This window comes from Elephas maximus, chromosome 20 (genome assembly GCF_024166365.1).
Source record: "Elephas maximus indicus isolate mEleMax1 chromosome 20, mEleMax1 primary haplotype, whole genome shotgun sequence".
Classification (NCBI taxonomy): Eukaryota; Metazoa; Chordata; class Mammalia; order Proboscidea; family Elephantidae; genus Elephas; species Elephas maximus.
In genome coordinates this window covers 49,303,147-49,323,000 of record NC_064838.1, presented here as the reverse complement: position 1 = coordinate 49,323,000, position 19,854 = coordinate 49,303,147, and the positions used below count along the sequence as shown (strand labels likewise).

Below are 19,854 nucleotides of genomic sequence, written 5' to 3'. Positions count from 1 at the left end.
ATTATAGCAAGGAAGGTTAGAGCGTGTTATTAAATCGAAGGTGGCAAGTTCTTCTGTTCTCATTTTAGAGAAGCCTTGGCCTGAGGTTATGGCATAAAGCCAACTGAGCTGCCCCAAGTGAAAGAAAAAAGCTGACGAAGTCACATGTAGGAAGAAAAGCAAGGTATCTCTTTGTGAGTGTGTTTGTTTAGGGAGTCCCTGGTAATACAAATGGTTAATGTGCTTGGTTGGTAGTTCGAGTCCACCCAGAGGCACCTTGGAAGAAAGACCTGGCAGTCTACTTCTGAAAAACCAGCCATTGAAAACTCTATAGAGCACAATTCGACTCCGACACATGTGGGGTTGCCATGAATCAGAATCCACTCGAGACAACTGGCTGTTGTTGCTGTGTTTATTTAGTCTGCTCCTCTCCATCTGACCTGTGAAATCCTGAGAGCTGAGACCCTGTCTGCTTTGTTCATCCCGTTATCCCCGAGCCCAGGAGAAGGGCTGCCATGCAGAAAGAGCCTGGTAATTATTTGCAGAAAACAGGCAGGTCCCTAAGCCTGGGCCTTCCCAACTCAACTAATCGAAGCCAGTAACTATACTGGAACACTTCATTCATACCCAGTGCAAATCTCCAATTCCCACCTGTAAGTTTTCCAAGCAAACTTCAAGTCTAGATACTTCTCTCCTACAGCCTTGCATATTGTTGTTAGTTGCCCTCAAGTTGGCTCCAACTCATGGTGACCTTATGGATAACGGGACAAACTGTTGCCTGGTCCTGCACCACCTTCCAGCACCGTAGGGGAGAATATTCTGTTGTGATGCATTAAGGTTTTCACTGGCTAATTTTCAGAAGTAGATCACCAGGCCTTTCTTCCTAGTCTATCTTAGTGTACAAGCTCCACTGAAGCCTGTCCACCCTGGGTGGCCCTGCTGGTACTTGAAATATCAGTGGCACAGCTTCCAGAATCACAGCAACACACAAGCCACACAAGTCAGATCAACCGACAGACAGGTGGTGGGCAGCCCTGTAGAACGCTGCTTGTGAAGATATCATCAGTCCCTTTGCAGCTGCAGCTCACTCACCTCGCAACTGGACTGGCTTCTCTACGCTGGTGACTGTTCTGATGTAGACTGCTGCACAGTGAAGGCCACCTGAGCCAGAGCCACACTGTCCAGATGTGAGTCCTGTCTTCAGCAGTGAGCTGCGTGACTCTGGGTGTTACTTAACCTCTCTCTGCCTTGGGGAGGATAATACTCATACTTATCTCAGAGAGTTGTTATGAAGGCTGAATGAGATAATATTTATAAAGCCCTTACAAGTGTGTCTGGCACATAGTAAGTGTTGGCTAAGTGCTTTTAAATAAATAACTAATTTGCCCTTTCATTGCCCATTGGCTGTCCCTCGAGGACTTTCTGAGGCTGTGTGCTGTGCGGTTTCCATCTGCATCACTCACAGCAGGTCCCTAACCCAGCTGTGCATCACAATCACCTGGGCACTAGTACCTTACTGCAGTCTCCGGGTGGCCTTCACCATCAGCCAGGGCTGAAACCTACTGCTTCTGCTCCGCTGTTTCACAGGACAGTGCTTGCTTTATGCAAAAAGCGCCAGATAAATGCTGGTGTCTGTTCCGGCACTCGTGGACGCTCCACGCTGGAGAGAACCCGAGAGCACCTCACCCCCCCACCGCCCCTTACCTGACAGGTGGCCCAGCAGCCTGGTTCCCAGTACACTGCTTTTTCTACCGTCCTGTGCTGTGGCCCCGTAAGGCCGGATGTACACTTTGCATTCCAATATTCTAGCTTATCACTAAGAGATAAAATTAAGAGGGCAGAATGCTAAACCTTGAGCACCCACTGAGGGGCCCCCAGAAAGGCAGGTACCAATCAGCCTGCCTCCCTCCACAGGCAGCAAAGGAACGAGTTGGCCTCTGAGCCTCAGAACAGCCTGCCCAGACTCCCCACGGGGCACCATACATGAGGGGAACTCAGGTGCATTCTGGAGCCAGGCAATGTGGGTCTGATGCCCATCTCTGCCCACTTCTGGCTATGTGTCCTCTGAGCTTCAGCTTCCCCCTCGGTAAAGCAAACCCATACTTCTATATAGAGCAGCTGTGAGAATTCAATGAGATCACACCCTTTAACTGTAAAAATGGTGTGGCAGAGGCATCTGACCTCCTCTAACTTCACAATGGGGAGGGAGAATCAAGATCAACAGCCCAAGGCTGATTCCTACAAGGCAGAGGTCACACATGCCTCCTCTCTCCGCCATCTTTACCAATTCTGACACTGATCGTCCCCCCCATGGCACTCTCTAATTTTCTGTTGAGTTTGGTAATTTATTACAATGGCCACACAGAACTCACAAACCACATTCACAATTATGGGGGTTTATTAGGGAAGTAACAGGTTACAATTCAGGTTCAAGAACGCGCAGGATCCAGTTCTTTGATCAGGACAGCCTCTTTTCAGCCATGTCCACAGGCATGCCTCTCTCTGTCCTCCTTCCCCCTTTTTTTTTGGGGGGGGTAGGCAAGGTATAGTGTTTTTCAGACATAGGATGGAGCTTGAGAGTTCATGTCCCTGGGCAGCTAAGAAGCCTGCCTCCTACAGGTAAGGAGTGTAGGCTGCCAGTTTCTGCAAAAATTACCTCGTTTGGCAGGAACCACACTACAAGGCACATCTGACTTATCAGAGAAGAGAAAAAGCAAATGGACTTTCACACATTAGCATAAACCTTCTGAATGGAACAGCCCTACTAAACACCTGCTGGGCCATGATAACCACTGCTATCTTTTGGTTGTGCTCCATCCATTATCAAATTAATCTGAAAATATCCAGAAAGCCCTTTCCTGTTTCATGTGGGGCTGACATTTAGAGACGGCCAGGTCGTTCTTCTTCATGAAGTTCACTATCAGCCCACAAGATCTGCTTTATCACCAGGTTCATTAAAGAATCTGTGAGGTCAATGGCTTAGCCTTGTTTTTTCCATATGAGGAAGATGCAGTTGCTAATCTCAAGGTCCATAAAATTTAATGAAAAGAAATAAAATAGACTCAATGAGAGCCTGTACCTGAATAAGCAATTGACTGCTACATTATTATACAAAAACAAAATTACAGTTGTACAGAGACATTTCTGTCAAGTGCCAAAAACCAGGGAGAAGAGTATTTGGGAGAAAAAGCACCACGGAGGGGATGGAGGGCTGGACTAGGAGAGACTCCCAGAAGAGCAGACGCTGGAGGAGGGGGGAAGCAGGGCCTCAGTGTCCACCTGGGAAACGAAGGCTCCGAGCACACAGGCTCCAGGGTGCTTTCAAGGAGGGATGGCAGAGTGAAGTCAAGAGCAGGTGTTGGCGTTCAACAGACCTGGCTTAGAGGCCCAATACCACCACTAACCAGCTGAGACCCCTTGGGCTAGTTACTTAACCTCTCTGTGTCTTAGGTTCCTCACTTGTAAGTGGGGAAAATTCATAGTGCCCACTCTCAAAGGGTTTGTAAATTTTAAATAAAAATGCACGGAAAGAGCTTATCATCATTCCAAGCAGAAAAATGTGCCAACTTGTCCAAACTCCGTCCATTAACTCTGTCCGGCACCATCTAGAGGGCATCTCTTGTTTTTTTTTTTCTTCCCTGATAACTTCTGTGGATAACTTAAGGTGCTACCATGATATGACTGTAATTTTAGTATAGGATGGCTCTATGAATGTCAGACCCCTGGTGGCACAGTGGTTACGAGCTTGGCTGCTAACCAAAAGGTCAGCAATTTGAATCCACCAGCTGTTCCCTGAAAACCCTATGGGGCAGCTGGCATCATCTCAACAGCAACAGGTTTCTTTTATATGAATGTTACAGTTAATAAAAAATTACGACAGCAGACCATCTTTTCCCACCTAACCTTCACCCTGTAAGCCAACACGTCCTCCTGAAGGGGGAAAAGGCACCAGGATGAAGCAGGCCAGCTGCTCTACAGCAAGATGACACTCACCAGCACGTCCACGTAGAGGATCCAGCAGTGTTCCCGGGGACTAATGCAGAGGGACCTCAGGTCGACGCTGCTCTTATTGTTAAATATTCGGTAGAGTGTGTTAGCAATCTCTGCCCCAAGGTCATCACCTCCTCGGCCTTCAAATTCAGGGGTGGCATTGGCTGAGCTACAGAATAGCAACAGAAGAGCTGGGTGAGCCTTTCCAAACACAAAGACCAGGGGGCAAGGCTTTATTCTGGTTTCCCTATGCAGTGTTGGAAGAGGCAGTAACTTCCAGGAAGTCAGTGAAAGGAGGAGGGATGGATGGCCTCTCCACCTTTCCAGCCTCCAGATACATGCTGGCTTCGTGCCCGAGATTTGTCAGTGTGCATGATGGGAGTTCCCACTGACTTCCAACCGAAACCAACTTTACCCAAAGAGAAACAGGAGAGTGATGGTAAACAGAACCTCGGCCGGTAATAATTAACTGTCTTATCTTGAAAGTATAATAAACGCTCCACTCTGGCAGGCCCAGGAAGCTGGGAGGCCTAAAGAGTCAGTCTGGCTTACAGAGAAGATGCCTTTTATACTTACCCCAGTTTTCACAGCCTTAGAACCCTATGGTGCTCTCAATATACAAACCACACTGTAAGAGTAGTAGTCTTTCTGGAATGGTTTAGAAGATATATATGGTAGTATGCCAGAGTTACATCATAAACTTTAAAAGAAAGTAAGAGAGAAAGACTATTGGCTGATTAAATATTAAGTTACTCCTTTTATTTGATTTGATATTTTTTAAGGAGGAAAACCTTTTCCTTTTCGGCCTTTTGACACTTATGCCCCAGTTACCTCAATAAAGCATGAACAGGATTCAACATTTACCACCACAAGCACTAAACAAGATGTTTAACCGGAAATTTCTGCGGGTTTTGGCTGAACACAAACCAACCCTTAATATGTCTGTGAGACAAATAAATACTCCAATAATCCTTTTACTGTGACGACAAAGGCCCAGAAAGGTAAGAACCAGCTGTATCGGGATGAAAAAAAACCCAGTGCCGTCGAGTCGATGGAATCTACAAAATCACACAGTAAAGCTTTCCAGACAGACCCCAGCCCCTCTGTCTGCCCACTCATCCATCTGGAAGGCACTCAGCCATGTGCTAGGCACCGGGGATCTAGAGATTGTACAAGGTGGATACAGACCCTAAGCCAGCAATTCCAGTGAAGTGAGGGGAGTTTCAGGACAGGGAGAAAACAGCAGGGGGTGCCAACGAGTGCTGAGGGTTGGGAGATGGCAAACCTGAAGACAAGCAAGAGTTGAGCAGGCCACGGAAAAGCAGGGTGGTTCCAGCAAACCAAACAACCTGCGTGAAGACCCAAGGCTGTGCCCACCCCCCGTTCGTGTAACACTAAAAGAAATCTCACCTGATTTATTTAAAAGTCCCTTTTATCTAGTCCGATCCTTGGTGGCACAGTGGTTAAGAATTATGGCTGCTAACCAAAAGGTTTGCAGTTCAAGCCCATAATCCACTCCTTGGAAACCCTACGAGGCAGTTCTATTCTGTCCCATAGGGTCACTATGAGTTGGAATCGACTCGAATGCAATGGGTTTGTATTTTTGGGGTTTTGTCTAGGCCACTCTATTTAGGTTTAAGGATGAATCCTTAAATAATCAGATTGCATCGCTGTGTAATAACTTTGCTTCTCTAATTATAGTCTTCCCTCACCATTACCAGCCAGCAGAATTGCAATTTAAAATCCCAAGGGACACTCTGTTACTCCCACAGAAATCCTGCTGTTTCCTAACTGCCTCTGCCGGACTCAGTCTTCACTTATGGTGAAATAATCACGTCATCAGGGACCAAGCTGATTTTGCACAGCCAGCAAAACACAACCTGCTTCTGGTTTAGGCACTAAGCAATTCGTAAGAAATCCCATCTTTTAAACGCTTAAAAACACATCTGTACAGATCTCCAGGGAGACGAAAACAGTTAGAGATGCTTATGCTTAGAATGTTTACCTGTTCCTGACATGGTGGGCCGTGTCCTCCCGGGTGTGACCAGTCACTCGGGGATTCATGCTTTAACTCTTCCACAGCCCCAGGGGATGAATTACAGAACTTTCCAGGTCTACCTGTCTAAATTAGTCTACCTCTAAAACCATGCCCCACTGTTTTGGGGTTTTTTTGTTTTTCTGACACAGGGCTAAGTGGAAACATTAGCCTTTTACAACAGTTTTTGTTTTTTCTTTCAACAGGTCATTCTTTCAGCATAGCTGGCAGCCAAGTGGAGAACGCGAGGTTCAGAGCCTCTGGAGACCATGGGAAGCTCCTATGTCTGGATGGTGCACTAGTCTCGAGTTGACTCTGGGGAGGAGGTTGGGAAAACAGAAGGTGATTTTCAGGGTGGGGGATGGAGTGTGGGGCTTTGGTAACGTAAGAAAGGCCCAGGGAGCCTGTACTGTGCCAAAGGACAAAGAGAGAGCTGGGAACAGAGAAATGAGGGTTCCACCTTGTATCTAGGGCACTCACAGGCAAAGACAAAGAGATGGACAGAAGCATAGACCTGGAAAAGCTTAAAGGTCATCTCCAGAGACAAAAAACCAAACACATGCAGGGTCAGACCTGTAACTACATGAATCCCAACAAAGGGCCACGTGTAATTAGCAGGCAGTGGTGGAGACCGTGGCAGCCCTACCTAGAGGCATTTCACTTTACCTTTAAAAAAACTCCATATGCTAAACAAAAATCCCACAGATGGGATTTGGCCTACAGGATCTCTCATTTTACAGGAAAGCAAACTATAACAACTTTTTTGGAGTGTTTACTATGGTCTAGACACCATTCTCAGCTGTTTAGCTGTATTAACTCTCACAACCACCCTGAAGTTGTTGTTAGGTGCCTTTGAGTTGATGTCGACTCATAGCGACCCTATGCACAACAGAACGAAACGCCGCCTGGTCCTGTGCCATTCTTACAATCGTTGCTATGCTTGAGCCCATTACTGCAGCCACTATGTCAATCCAAGTCGTCGAGGGTCTTCCTCTTTTGCGCTGACACTACTTTACCAAGCATGATGTTCTTCTCCAGGGACTGTCCCTCCTGATAACATCGTCAAAGTACATAAGACGAAGTCTTGCCATCTTTGTTTCTAAGGAGCATTCTGGCTATACTTCTTCCAAGATAGATTTGTTTGTCCTTTTGGTAGTCCATGGTACATTCAATATTCTTTGCCAACATCATAATTCAAAGGCATCAATTCTACTCCGGTCTTCCTTATTCATTGTCCAGCTTTCACATGCTTATGAGGCAATTAAAAATATCATGGTTTGGCTGAGGTGCACCTTAGTCCTCAAGGTGACATCTTTGCTTTTAAACACTTTAAAAAGATCTTTTGCAGCAGATTTGCCCAGTGCAATACATCTTTTGATTTCTTGACTGCTGCTTCCGTGGGTGTTGACTATGGATCCAAGTAAAATGAAATCCTTGATATCTTCAGTCTTCTCCTTTTATCATGATGTTGCTTTTTGGTCCAGTTGTGAGAATTTTTTTTTTTTTTTATGCTGAGGTGCAATCCATACAGAAGGCTGTAATCTTTGATGTTCATCAGTTAGTGCTACCAGTCCTCTTCACTTTCAGCAAGAAAGGTTGTGTCAACTGCATTTCACAGGTTGTTAATGAGTCTTCCTCCATTCTGATGCCCAGTTCTTCATATAGTCCGGCTTCTCAGATTGTTTGCTCAGCATACAGACTGAATAGGTATGGTGAAAGGATACAACCCTGATGCACACTTTTCCTGACTTTAAACCATGCAGTAATCCCTTTGTTCTATTCGAACAACTGCCTCTTGGTCTATGGTCTACGTACAGGTTCCTCATGTGCACAATTCAGTGTTCTGGAATTCCCATTCTTTGCATTGTTATCCATAATTTGTTATGATTCTCACAGTCGAATGCCTTTGCATAGTCAATAAAACACAGGTAAACATCCTTCTAGCATTCTCTGCTTTCATCCAAGATCCATCTGATATCAGTGATGATATCCCTCTTTTCACATCCTTTTCTGAATCCAGCTTGAATTTCTGGCAGTTTCCTGTTGATGTAATGCTTTTGAATGATCTTCAGCCAAATTTTACTTGTGTGTGATATTAATGATATTGTTTGATAATTTCCGCATTCCTTTGGAATGGGCACAGATATGGATCTCTTCCAGTCACTGGCCAGGCAGTTGTCTTCCAAATGTCTTGGCATAGATGAGTGAGTACCTCCAGTGCTGCATTCCTTTGCTGAAACATCTCAATTGGTATTCTGTCAATTCCTAGAGCCTTGTCTTTCGCCAATGCTCTCAGTGCAGCTTGGACCTCTTCCTTCAGTACCATCAGTTCTTGATCATATGCCACCTTCTGAAATAGTTGAACGTCGACCAATTCTTTTTGGTACAGTGACTCTGTATTTCTTCCATCTTCTTTTGATGCTTCCTGGATCGTTCAATGTTTTCTCCATAGAAGCCTTCAATACTGCATCTCGAGCCTTGAATATTTTCTCTAGTTCTTTCAGCTTGAGAAACGATGAGTACAGGCACCATTACTGACCCATTTTAAAGACAAGGAAACTGAGTCACAGAAGAGTTATGTAATTTATCTAAGGTCATGAAACTAGTGACTAGGGGAGCTAAGATTCTAACCCAGGCAGCCTGGCCCTTACCTGCTCTGCTTCCCTGTACTTCCTGTGACTGAATAATTCTGCAGCTTGGCTTGTAGTTTAACATCAGTCAAGTTAGCTTTTTCTGGGCCTGTCTTTTGCCTCAAAGTAATGAATGGGCGCTCTGGTCTTGGGACTTATCACTAATACCACAAATACTGAAGGCAAGGAAGGCAGACCAGGAGAGGTCATTTAGCTCCAAGGCTTGGTAAAGGTTTTTCTCTGAGGGTTAAAAAAAACAAAACTTGTTGCCATGGAGTCAATTCTGACTCACAATGACCCTATAGGACAGAGCGGAACTGCCTCATAGGGTATCTAAGGCCGTAAATCTTTATGGGAGCAGAGTGCCACATCTTTCTCCCGAGGAACAGCTGGTGGGTTCAAGCCGCTGACCTTCCCGTTGGCAGCCAAGTGCTTTAACCACTGCACCACGGGGGCTCCTCTCTAAGGGTTAGAGTCCTAAATAAAAAGCTTTTCTGTTAAGTACAAAGTTTAAAAAGAGAGAGAACAGAGGCCAGTAATCCTAGCCCCCTGCCCCCTGCTTATGTACGCATCGTGATATATCCTTTCAGTAGGGGTGCTCACACTCGGTTTTCTGGCGTAAGACCAAATGCTTTCTGTAAAAATCCAATTCAAAGGCTTCATAAAGCACAACCCAGCATGAGCCCCCCTTTCAGGGCTATGGGAAATCGCTTACTGAGCTGGATAAACTAATAAAGCTCCCAGGAACGCAGCCCTTCCCAGGTCTCCACCCCTCCTGACTCATCACCTCCGCCCCATTCCTCCTTTCTGGCACATCTCTGGTTTAACTGGGACAGAATGGGATCAAGGACACGTCCCCCTGGAACAGGACTCCACACTAGGCCCATTGTTGCTTCCCTCACAATCAGTCTGGCCTGCAAATCTGTGGAGCCTTAAGGCCGGGCCAGGTCAGGCCTGCCACAGAACTGGTGATTTCCTGGACACCTGGGCAGGGCTACCTCGGGCCTGAGCCTTCACTAGTCACCCAGCCCTGAGGCAGGACCCGAGGCGCCAGTTTCCTCCATATAACGTACACCTGTGCTCCTGCCTGAGCACAGCAAAGCTTCCCTGTGAGCGGGTCTGGGAACAGCGGTGCATTCAGAGCTGCTTTTCACTGTGAGCCCTTGTTTCAAGTTGCTGGGAGAGTTATCTCCTCAGCTCTGAACACTTTCAGAGTGCAGCTAGCCTTCGACAGCTTCTTCAGGTTGCCTCTTTTTTGCCCCCAACCCTAGCTCCATCAGCCAAGAACAGTGCCCTCTCCAAGCAACACTAAACAGGCAAGGAACATGCACTGAGTTACTCCCACCAATGCTGGGCTCAACTCTTCCAATTCAATGTGAGTGAAAAATACAAGTGATCACACTGAAAAGTGGTAAAGATCCCAAAGAGAAGTGACAAATGCTGGGCACACTGAAATGCCTATGAATGAAACACATTCTCCTCAAGTCTGCCAGATAAAAATCTAAGTCTCTCTGAGAGGCTAAACTACAGCCCTACATGCACCACCACCTAGTGGTGACCTACAGTGACACATCAGCTCGCTAAATTCTTTCCTTCCTCCAGGCTTCAGATGGAAATCATCTTTTCCCATAATTTCAAAGTTTTCATTTAAAAGGGCCTACTCTCAGGCTGGAGTCCTGGAATCAACTCTAAGGCTGCTGTTTTGTTTTTTTTTTTTAAACTCTCAGCCTACAACCAGCAGACCAAAGACACGAGTCAGGAGTTACAAGGTCTGGATTTTGCGCCCAGTTTTTTTTTTTGGGTGAAAGTGCAGGCGTCTGTGGAGCAGGGCTCAGGAATCCAGAGTCTGTATCTGCTGCACTGGCATGGGGATCAGGGCCCGCACAGCTAGGCGCCCTTTCCAAAGGGCTGTGAGATGTATCTCAAGGTTTTTCATCGTTTCCAAGACATGGAGAATTACGGGGGTGGGAGCGGTGTCTGCCTCCAGCTCCATGTATTATCATTCCTAGTAGACGAAACTGAAGAGAAATGAGTTAGCAGAAAAGCAATTCATTTTGAGGCCTCTCTACCACTGGGAATGTAAATAATTAAAACCTGGAAGCTGCTGATAAGCAGTTAAATCAAGCTGGGCTGCGCCTGGCAGGAGGAGCCTCTCTCCCCCAATCACTTTCCTCCCACTGGGTAACAACTGTGTTTCACCCGTGGATGGGCGAGTGCCCTGAGTACCAGCAGAGGCCTCATGCCGGGGAGAAGAGCTCACTGCTGGGCACATGCATAGGTGCCCGGGAAGCCATTTATAGTCACTGCATCACAACAAAGGGGTTTATTGGTTTGGTGCAATTAAGAGTTGCTCCTTGAAGACTCAAGTGAGGCTCTCGAACAGGAGGCAGCCAGTGGTGCTGAGCAACCTCTCACATCTCTACAGGAAAACGGGGTTTTGTGAAACTCTCGTGGCAATTTCCCCTGCTGGGCTGATCACACTCACTGAATCACCTGAAGAGGCTGAAGTGTGCCACCTTGGGACTATCCACCTTGAGAAACAGATTCTGAACTACATGAGAACTGTGGCTTCTGGGCCTGTGGGGTCCTTCTGGGACCAACAAAGTCGGGGAGAAGAGACCAGCGACTCTCAGCCTGGCAGGAGCCTGCTCCTAGAAGTCAGGTCTTGGGAAGAGGCAGCCTAGAGGCTTCCCTCACCCTGGAGTCACCCTCTCTCTACAGATGGAGAAAGGGACAAGAGCAGACACTAACCTGAAGTCATGTGATCGGTCAGACACACAGTCACAAGGAAACATATCCCCCAAAACAAGTATCTGGCGCAACACCCTCTTTGGTGTGGTTGGGCTGACTGTCTTTGGTCTGTCTAAGATGAAGGAGTCAGGAGATAATGAAAGGGAAGAAAACGAAAGAAAATTACAGTTCCTCACTCATGGTGTCTGCTCCTCAGAGACTTTCTACCACACTGGACTAGAGGGATCAAAGTCAGGAGAGGCATTTTGCTTCTTCCAACAGCAAGGGACGGGATAAGCCAGCGGCCTGAGTGAGGTCACCATTATCCACAGAACTTAAAGGATGGGTCAATTCCACCAGACAGCTTGGCCTAGACCGGTGAGAGCAGCAAAGAGAAGCAGGAAGGGACTAGGGAGTCAGACCAGAGGGCCGAACGGGCTTCTGACTGGCCAGGAAGATGAACGTGGATTTACAGGGCCTCTAAGCACAAGTCCCCTCTAAAGCTGGCCTCTGCAGGCTGCATGAAGGAGAAAGAGAAAAGGTTTAGAGCTGGACAGACCTGTGCTGGCATTGCTATGGGAACCTGGGGAAGTCACCGTCTTTGAGCTCCGTCTGTCATCTCTAAAAAGCAGACGGATGATAATACCTTTCCCACAGGAGGACTGTGAGGATCAACTTCTTCGTCTGGAGATGAAGACTGGAAGAAGACTACACCAATATGGTTAGCATCTGTGCAGTAAACGGCTGGCAGAACAGGCCCAAGGCTGCTATCTTAGAACGGTCTGCTTGCAAGGTTGGCCCTTGGCTGGCATCTGGGTCCTCGGCTCTCGGAGTGTTCCTAGTCAACAGTTAACTGATAAAGGTGGCCGACTGTGCCTAGGCTGTGCTAACAATATAGTTTATGCCAAACACCTGCCTTCCTTCTGGGAGTCTGGAATTCTGGTACATGCTAGGCAGTAGGTGACTACATAACCAAAAAAAAAACAACAAAAAACAAACCCCAAACCTGATGCACTCAAGTCAATTCCAATTCATGGCAACCCTGTGTGTTACAGAGTAGAACTGCTCCATAGGCTTTTCTTGGCTGTAATCTTTATGGAAGCAGATTGCCAGGTCTTTCTTCCACAGTGCTGCTGGGTAGGTTCAAATTGCTAAACTTTAGGTTAGTGATCAAGTGCAAACTGCACACCCACTGAAAACCTTGGGCACTGAGTCTCTAATGGGCTTCCCTGGGCAGACAGGGTACACACATGTTCCCCCATTTTTTTTTTTTTAATAACTTTTATTAAGCTTCAAGTGAATGTTTACAAATCCAATCAGTCTGTCACATATAAGTTTACATACATCTCACTCCCTACTCCCACTTGCTCTCCCCCTCATGAGTCAGCCCTTTCAGTCTCTCCTTTCTTGACAATTTTGCCGGCTTCCCTCTCTCTCTATCCTCCCATCCCCTCTCCAGACAAGAGTTGCCAACACACTCTCAAGTGTCCACCTGATATAATTAGCTCACTCTTCATCAGCGTCTCTCTGCCACCCGCTGACCAGTCCCTTTCATGTCTGATGAGTTGTCTTCGGGGATGGTTCCTGTCCTGTGCCAACAGAAGGTCTGGGGAGCATGGCCGCGGGGATTCCTCTAGTCTCAGTCAGACCATTAAGTTTGGTCTTTTTATGAGAATTTGGGGTCTGTATCCCACTGATCTCCTGCTCCCTCAGGGGTCCTCTGTTGTGCTCCCTGTCAGGGCAGTCATCGATTGTGGCTGGGCACCAACTAGTTCTTCTGGTCTCAGGATGATGTAGGCCTCTGGTTCATGTGGCCCTTTCTGTCTTGGGGCTCTTAGTTGTCGTGTGGCCTTGGTGTTCTTCATTTTCCTTTGCTCCAGGTGGGTTGAGACCAATTGATGCATCTTAGATGGCCGCTTGTTAGCATTTAAGACCCCAGACGCCACATTTCAAAGTGGGATGCAGAATGATTTCATAATAGAATTATTTTGCCAATTGACTTAGAAGTCCCCACAAACCATGTTCCCCAGACCCCCGCGCTTGCTCCGCTGACCTTTGAAGCATTCATTCTATCCCGGAAACTTCTCTGCTTTTGGTCCAGTCCAATTGAGCTGACCTTCCATGTATTGAGTGTTGTCTTTCCCTTCACCTAAAGCAGTTCTTATCTACTGATTAATCAATAAAAAAAACCCTCTCCCACCCTCCCTCCCTCCCCGCCTCGTAACCACAAAAGTATGTGTTCTTCTCAGGTTTACTGTTTCTCAAGATCTTATAATAGTGGTCTTATACAATATTTGTCCTTTTGCCTCTGACTAATTTCGCTCAGCATAATGCCTTCCAGGTTCCTCCATGTAATGAAATGTTTCAGAGATTCGTCACTGTTCTTTATCGATGCGTAGTATTCCATTGTGTGAATATACCACAATTTATTTACCCATTCATCCGTTGATGGACACCTTGGTTGCTTCCAACTTTTTGCTATTGTAAACAGAGCTGCAATAAACATGGGTGTGCATATATCTGTTTGTATGAAGGCTCTTGTATCTCTAGGGTATATTCCCAGGAGTGGGATTTCTGGGTTGTATGGTAGTTCTATTTCTAACTGTTTAAGATAACGCCAGATAGATTTCCAAAGTGGTTGTACCATTTTACATTCCCACCAGCAGTGTATGAGAGTTCCAATCTCTCCACAGCCTCTCCAACATTTATTATTTTGTGTTTTTTGGATTAATGCCAGCCTTGCTGGTGTGAGATGGAATCTCATCGTAGTTTTAATTTGCATTTCTCTAATGGCTAATGATCGAGAGCATTTTCTCATGTATCTGTTGGCTGCCTGAATATCTTCTTTAGTGAAATGTGTGTTCATATCCTTTGCCCACTTCTTGATTGGGTTGTTTGTCTTTTTGTGGTTCAGTTTTGACAGAATCATGTACATTTTAGAGATCAGGCGCTGGTCGGAGATGTCATAGCTGAAAATTCTTTCCCAATCTGTAGGTGGTCTTTTTACTCTTTTGGAGAAGTCTTTCGATGAGCGTAGGTGTTTGATTTTTAGGAGCTCCCAGTTATCGGGTTTCTCTTCATCATTTTTGGTAATGTTTTGTATTCTGTTTATACTTTGTATTAGGGCTCCTAGGGTTGTCCCAATTTTTTCTTCCATGATCTTTATCGTTTTAGTCTTTATGTTTAGGTCTTTGATCCACTTGGAGTTAGTTTTTGTGCATGGTGTGAGGTATGGGTCCTGTTTCATTTTTTTGCAAATGGATATCCAGTTATGCCAGCACCATTTGTTAAAAAGGCTATCTTTTCCCCAATTAATTGACACTAGTCCTTTGTCAAATATCAGCTGCTCATACGTGGATGGATCTGTGTCTGGGTTCTCAATTCTGTTCCATTGGTCTATGTGCCTGTTGTTGTACCAGTACCAGGCTGTTTTGACTACTGTGGCTGTGTAATAGGTTCTGAAGTCAGGTAAAGTGAGGCCTCCCACTTTCTTCTTCTTTTTCAGTAGTGCTTTGCTTATCCGGGGCTTCTTTCCCTTCCATATGAAATTGGTGATTTGTTTCTCTATCCCCTTAAAATATGACATTGGAATTTGGATCGGAAGTGCGTTAAATGTATAGATGGCTTTTGGTAGAATAGACATTTTTACTATGTTAAGTCTTCCTATCCATGAGCAAGGTATGTTTTTCCACTTAAGTATGTCCTTTTGAATTTCTTGTAGTAGAGCTTTGTAGTTTTCTTTGTATAGGTCTTTTACATCCTTGGTAAGGTTTATTCCTAAGTATCTTATCTTCTTGGGGGCTACTGTGAATGGTATTGATTTGGTTATTTCCTCTTCGGTGTTCTTTTTGTTGATGTAGAGGAATCCGAGTGATTTTTGTATGTTTATTTTATAACCTGAGACTCTGCCAAACTCTTCTATTAGTTTCAGTAGTTTTCTGGAGGATTCCTTAGGGTTTTCTGTGTATATAATCATGTCATCTGTAAATAGTGATAACTTTACTTCTTCCTTGCCAATCCGGATACCTTTTATTTCTTTGTCTAGCCTAATTGCCCTGGCTAGGACTCTAGCACGATGTTGAATAAGAGCGGTGATAAAGGGCATCCTTGTCTGGTTCCCGTTCTCAAGGGAAATGCTTTCAGGTTCTCTCCATTTAGAGTGATAATGGCTCTTGGCTTTGCATAGATGCCCTTTATTATGTTGAGGAATTTTCCTTCAATTCCTATTTTGGTAAGAGTTTTTATCATAAATCGGTGTTGGACTTTGTCAAATGCCTTTTCTGCATCAATTGATAAGATCATGTGGTTTTTGTCTTTTGTTTTATTTATGTGGTGGATTACGTTAATGGTTTTTCTGATATTAAACCAGCCTTGCATACCTGGTATAAATCCCACTTGATCAGGGTGAATTATTTTTTTTGATGTGTTGTTGGATTCTATTGGCTAGAATTTTGTTGAGGATTTTTGCATCAATGTTCATGAGGGATATAGGTCTATAATTTTCTTTTTTTGTAATGTCTTTACCTGGTTTTGGTATCAGGGAGATGGTGGCTTCATAGAATGAGTTGGGTAGTATTCCGTCATTTTCTATGCTTTGGAATACCTTCAGAAGTAGTGGTGTTAACTCTTCTCTGAAAGTTTGGTAGAACTCTGCAGTGAAGCCGTCCGGGCCAGGGCTTTTTTTTGTTGGGAGTTTTTTGATTACCGTTTCAATCTCTTTTTTTGTTATGGGTCTATTTAGTTGTTCTACTTCTGAATGTGTTAGTTTAGGTAGGTAGTGTTTTTCCAGGAATTCATCCATTTCTTCTAGGTTTGCAAATTTGTTAGAGTACAATTTTTCATAATAATCTGAAATGATTCTTTTAATTTCATTTGGTTCTGTTGTGATGTGGTCCTTCTCGTTTCTTATTCGGGTTATTTGTTTCCTTTCCTGTATTTCTTTAGTCAGTCTAGCCAATGGTTTATCAATTTTGTTAATTTTTTCAAAGAACCAGCTTTTGGCTTTGTTAATTCTTTCAATTGTTTTTCTGTTCTCTAATTCATTTAGTTCAGCTCTAATTTTTATTATTTGTTTTCTTCTGGTGCCTGATGGATTCTTTTGTTGCTCAGTTTCTATTTGTTCAAGTTGTAGGGACAGTTCTCTGATTTTGGCTCTTTCTTCTTTTTGTATGTGTGCATTTATCAATATAAATTGGCCTCTGAGCACTGCTTTTGCTGTGTCCCAGAGGTTTTGATAGGAAGTATTTTCATTCTCGTTGTGTTCTATGAATTTCCTTATTCCCTCCTTGATGTCTTCTATAACCCAGTCTTTTTTCAGGAGGGTATTGTTCATTTTCCAAGTATTTGATTTCTTTTCCCTAGTTTTTCTGTTATTGATCTCTAGTTTTATTGCCTTGTGGTCTGAGAAGATGCTTTGTAATATTTCGATGTTTTGGACTCTGCAAAGGTTTGTTTTATGACCTAATATGTGGTCTATTCTAGAGAATGTTCCATGTGCGCTAGAAAAAAAAGTATATTTTACAGCAGTTGGGTGGAGAGTTCTGTATAAGTCAATGAGGTCAAGTTGGTTGATTGTTGTAATTAGATCTTCCGTGTCTCTATTGAGCTTCTTACTGGATGTCCTGTCCTTCTCCGAAAGTGGTGTGTTGAAGTCTCCTACTATAATTGTGGAGGTATCTATCTCACTTTTCAATTCTGTTAAAATTTGATTTATGTATCTTGCAGCCCTGTCATTGGGTGCATAAATATTTAATATGGTTATGTCTTCCTGATCAATTGTCCCTTTTATCATTATATAGTGTCCTTCTTTATCCTTTGTGGTAGATTTAAGTCTAAAGTCTATTTTGTCAGAAATTAATATTGCTACTCCTCTTCTTTTTTGCTTATTGTTTGCTTGATATATTTTTTTCCATCCTTTGAGTTTTAGTTTGTTTGTGTCTCTAAGTCTAAGGTGTGTCTCTTGTAGGCAGCATATAGATGGATCATGTTTCTTTATCCAGTCTGTGACTCTCTCTTTTTTGGTGCATTTAGTCCACTTACATTCAGCGTAATTATAGATAAATAAGTTTTTAGTGCTGTCATTTTGATGCCTTTTTATGTGTGTTGTTGACAATTTCATTTTTCCACATACTTTTTTGTGCTGAGGCGTTTTTCTTAGTAAATTGTGAGATCCTCGTTTTCATAGTGTTTGACTTTATGTTAGTTGAGTCGTTACGTTTTTCTTGGCTTTTATCTTGAGTTATAGAGTTGTTATACCTTTTTGTGGTTACCTTATTATTTACCCCTATTTTTCTAAGTAAAAACCTAACTTGTATTGTTCTATATCGCCTTGTATCACTCTCCATATGGCAGTTCAATGCCTCCTGTATTTAGTCCCTCTTTTTGATTACTGTGATCTTTTACCTGTTGACTTCCATGATTCCCTGTTATGTGTATTTTTTTTTTTTAATTAATCTGAATTTGTTTGTTTTTGTGATTTCCCTCTTTCAGTTGATATCAGGACGTTTTGTTTTATGACCTTGTGTTGTGCTGATATCTGATATTATTGGTTCTCTGACCAAACAATATTCTTTAGTATTTCTTGTAGCTTTGGTTTGGTTTTTGCAAATTCTCTAAACTTGTGTTTATCTGTAAATATCTTAATTTCGCCTTCATATTTCAGAGAGAGTTTTGCTGGATATATGATCCTTGGCTGGCAGTTTTTCTCCTTCAGTGTTCTGTATATGTCGTCCCATTCCCTTCTTGCCTGCATGGTTTCTGCTGAGTAGTCTGAACTTATTCTTATTGATTCTCCCTTAAAGGAAACCTTTCTTTTCTCCCTGGCTGCTTTTAAAATTTTCTGTTTATCTTTGGTTTTGGTGAGTTTGATGATAATATGTCTTGGTGTTTTTCTTTTTGGATCAATCTTAAATGGGGTTCGATGAGCATCTTGGATAGATATCCTTTCGTCTTTCATGATGTCAGGGAAGTTTTCAACTATTTTCCCTGTGTTTTCTGTCCCCCCTCCCTGTTCTGGGACTCCAATCATCCGCAGGTTATCCTTCTTGATAGAGTCCCACATAATTCTTAGGGTTTCTTCATTTTTTTTAATTCTTTTATCTGATTTTTTTTCAGCTATGTTGGTGTTGATTCCCTGGTCCTCCAGATGTCCCAGTCTGCATTCTAATTGCTCGAGTCTGCTCCTCTGACTTCCTATTGCGTTGTCTAATTCTGTAATTTTATTGTTAATCTTTTGGATTTCTACATGTTGTCTCTCTATGGATTCTTGCAACTTATTAATTTTTCCACTATGTTCTTGAATAATCTTTTTGAGTTCTTCAACAGTTTTATCAGTGTGTTCCTTGGCTTTTTCTGCAGTTATCCTAATTTCATTTGTGATATCTTTAAGCATTCTGTAAATTAGTTTTTTATATTCTGTATCTGATAATTCCAGGATTGTATCTTCATTTGGGAAAGATTTTGATTCGTTTGGGGGGTTGGAGAAGCTGTCATGGTCTGCTTCTTTAAGTGGTTTGATATGGATTGTTGTCTCCGAGCCATCACTGGGAAACTAGTTTTTCCAGAAAATCCGCTAAAGAAAAAATGCAGTCAGACCCCTATCAGAGTTCTCCCTCTGGCTCAGGCTATTTGGATGTTAATAAAGCCGCCTGGGGAGGGTGGGGGAGGGAACAGAGAGATAGGAGAGTAGCACCTCAGAATATAGCCAGAGTTGCTTGTCTTGCTTGGAATGACTATTATATGTGAGATTCCCGCGGGCGCGTCGCCTATGTGTGCTGGCTGTGTGGAGATTGCCCCCGGGGGGTCTGGCCCGCTGGAGTCAAGGTCAGATCCTCCGCTTCCAGCCCCACGCCCAGCGTCAAGGCTCCCCTACTGGGACGGTGCACTCTCGACTCCAAAATCAGTCGCTGCCTCCCGGGGACTTCTCGTCCCTCCAGCTGCGTGGCCGTGCCACCCCCGTGAACCAGGTGGGCCCCCTCCTGGGGTTAGTTCAGATGGGTGGAGCAGCTCCCCGTGCTTGTGCCGTGACCGAGTGTCCCGGCTGGGACGCTGTTCTCCCCGCTCCAATACCAGTTGCTGCCTCCCGGGGACTTCTCCTATGGGCTGCGTCCCACGCCGCCCGCGCGACCTGGCTGGGCCCCTTCCCGGGGTTAGTTCAGGGGGGTGGAGCAGCTCTCTGTGTTTATGCCGTACCTGCGTCCAGTCCAAATCCCAGCGAGATGGTTCCCCGGCTGGGACGCTGCTCTTCCTGCTCCAAGACCAGTCACTGCCTCCCGGGGACTTCTCCTACCAGCTGCGTCCCACGCCGCCCGCAGAACCGGCTGGTCTCCCTCCCGGGGTTAATTCAGGGGGGTGGAGCAGCTCTCTGTGCTTGTGCCGTACCTGACTGTTACGCTGGCTCCAGGCTCTGGAAACAATCGCTGCTTCCCCGTATTAGTTCGTTCTCCATCTCTAAATCTGTGTTTGTTGTTCAGGGTTCGTAGATTGTTATGT

At 44.6% G+C, this 19,854-nt stretch overlaps 1 protein-coding gene across 1 annotated transcript in view; it reads right to left on the bottom strand.

Moving 5' to 3' along the window:
* EXOSC7 (exosome component 7) overlaps nucleotides 1–19,854 on the bottom strand; it is a 43,237-nt gene that overhangs the window by 10,162 nt on the left and 13,221 nt on the right. Inside the window, exon 4 of the mRNA XM_049862448.1 lies at nucleotides 3,973–4,138. Coding sequence (XP_049718405.1) covers nucleotides 3,973–4,138 — 166 coding nt within the window. The remainder of the gene's footprint in view (nucleotides 1–3,972; nucleotides 4,139–19,854) is intronic.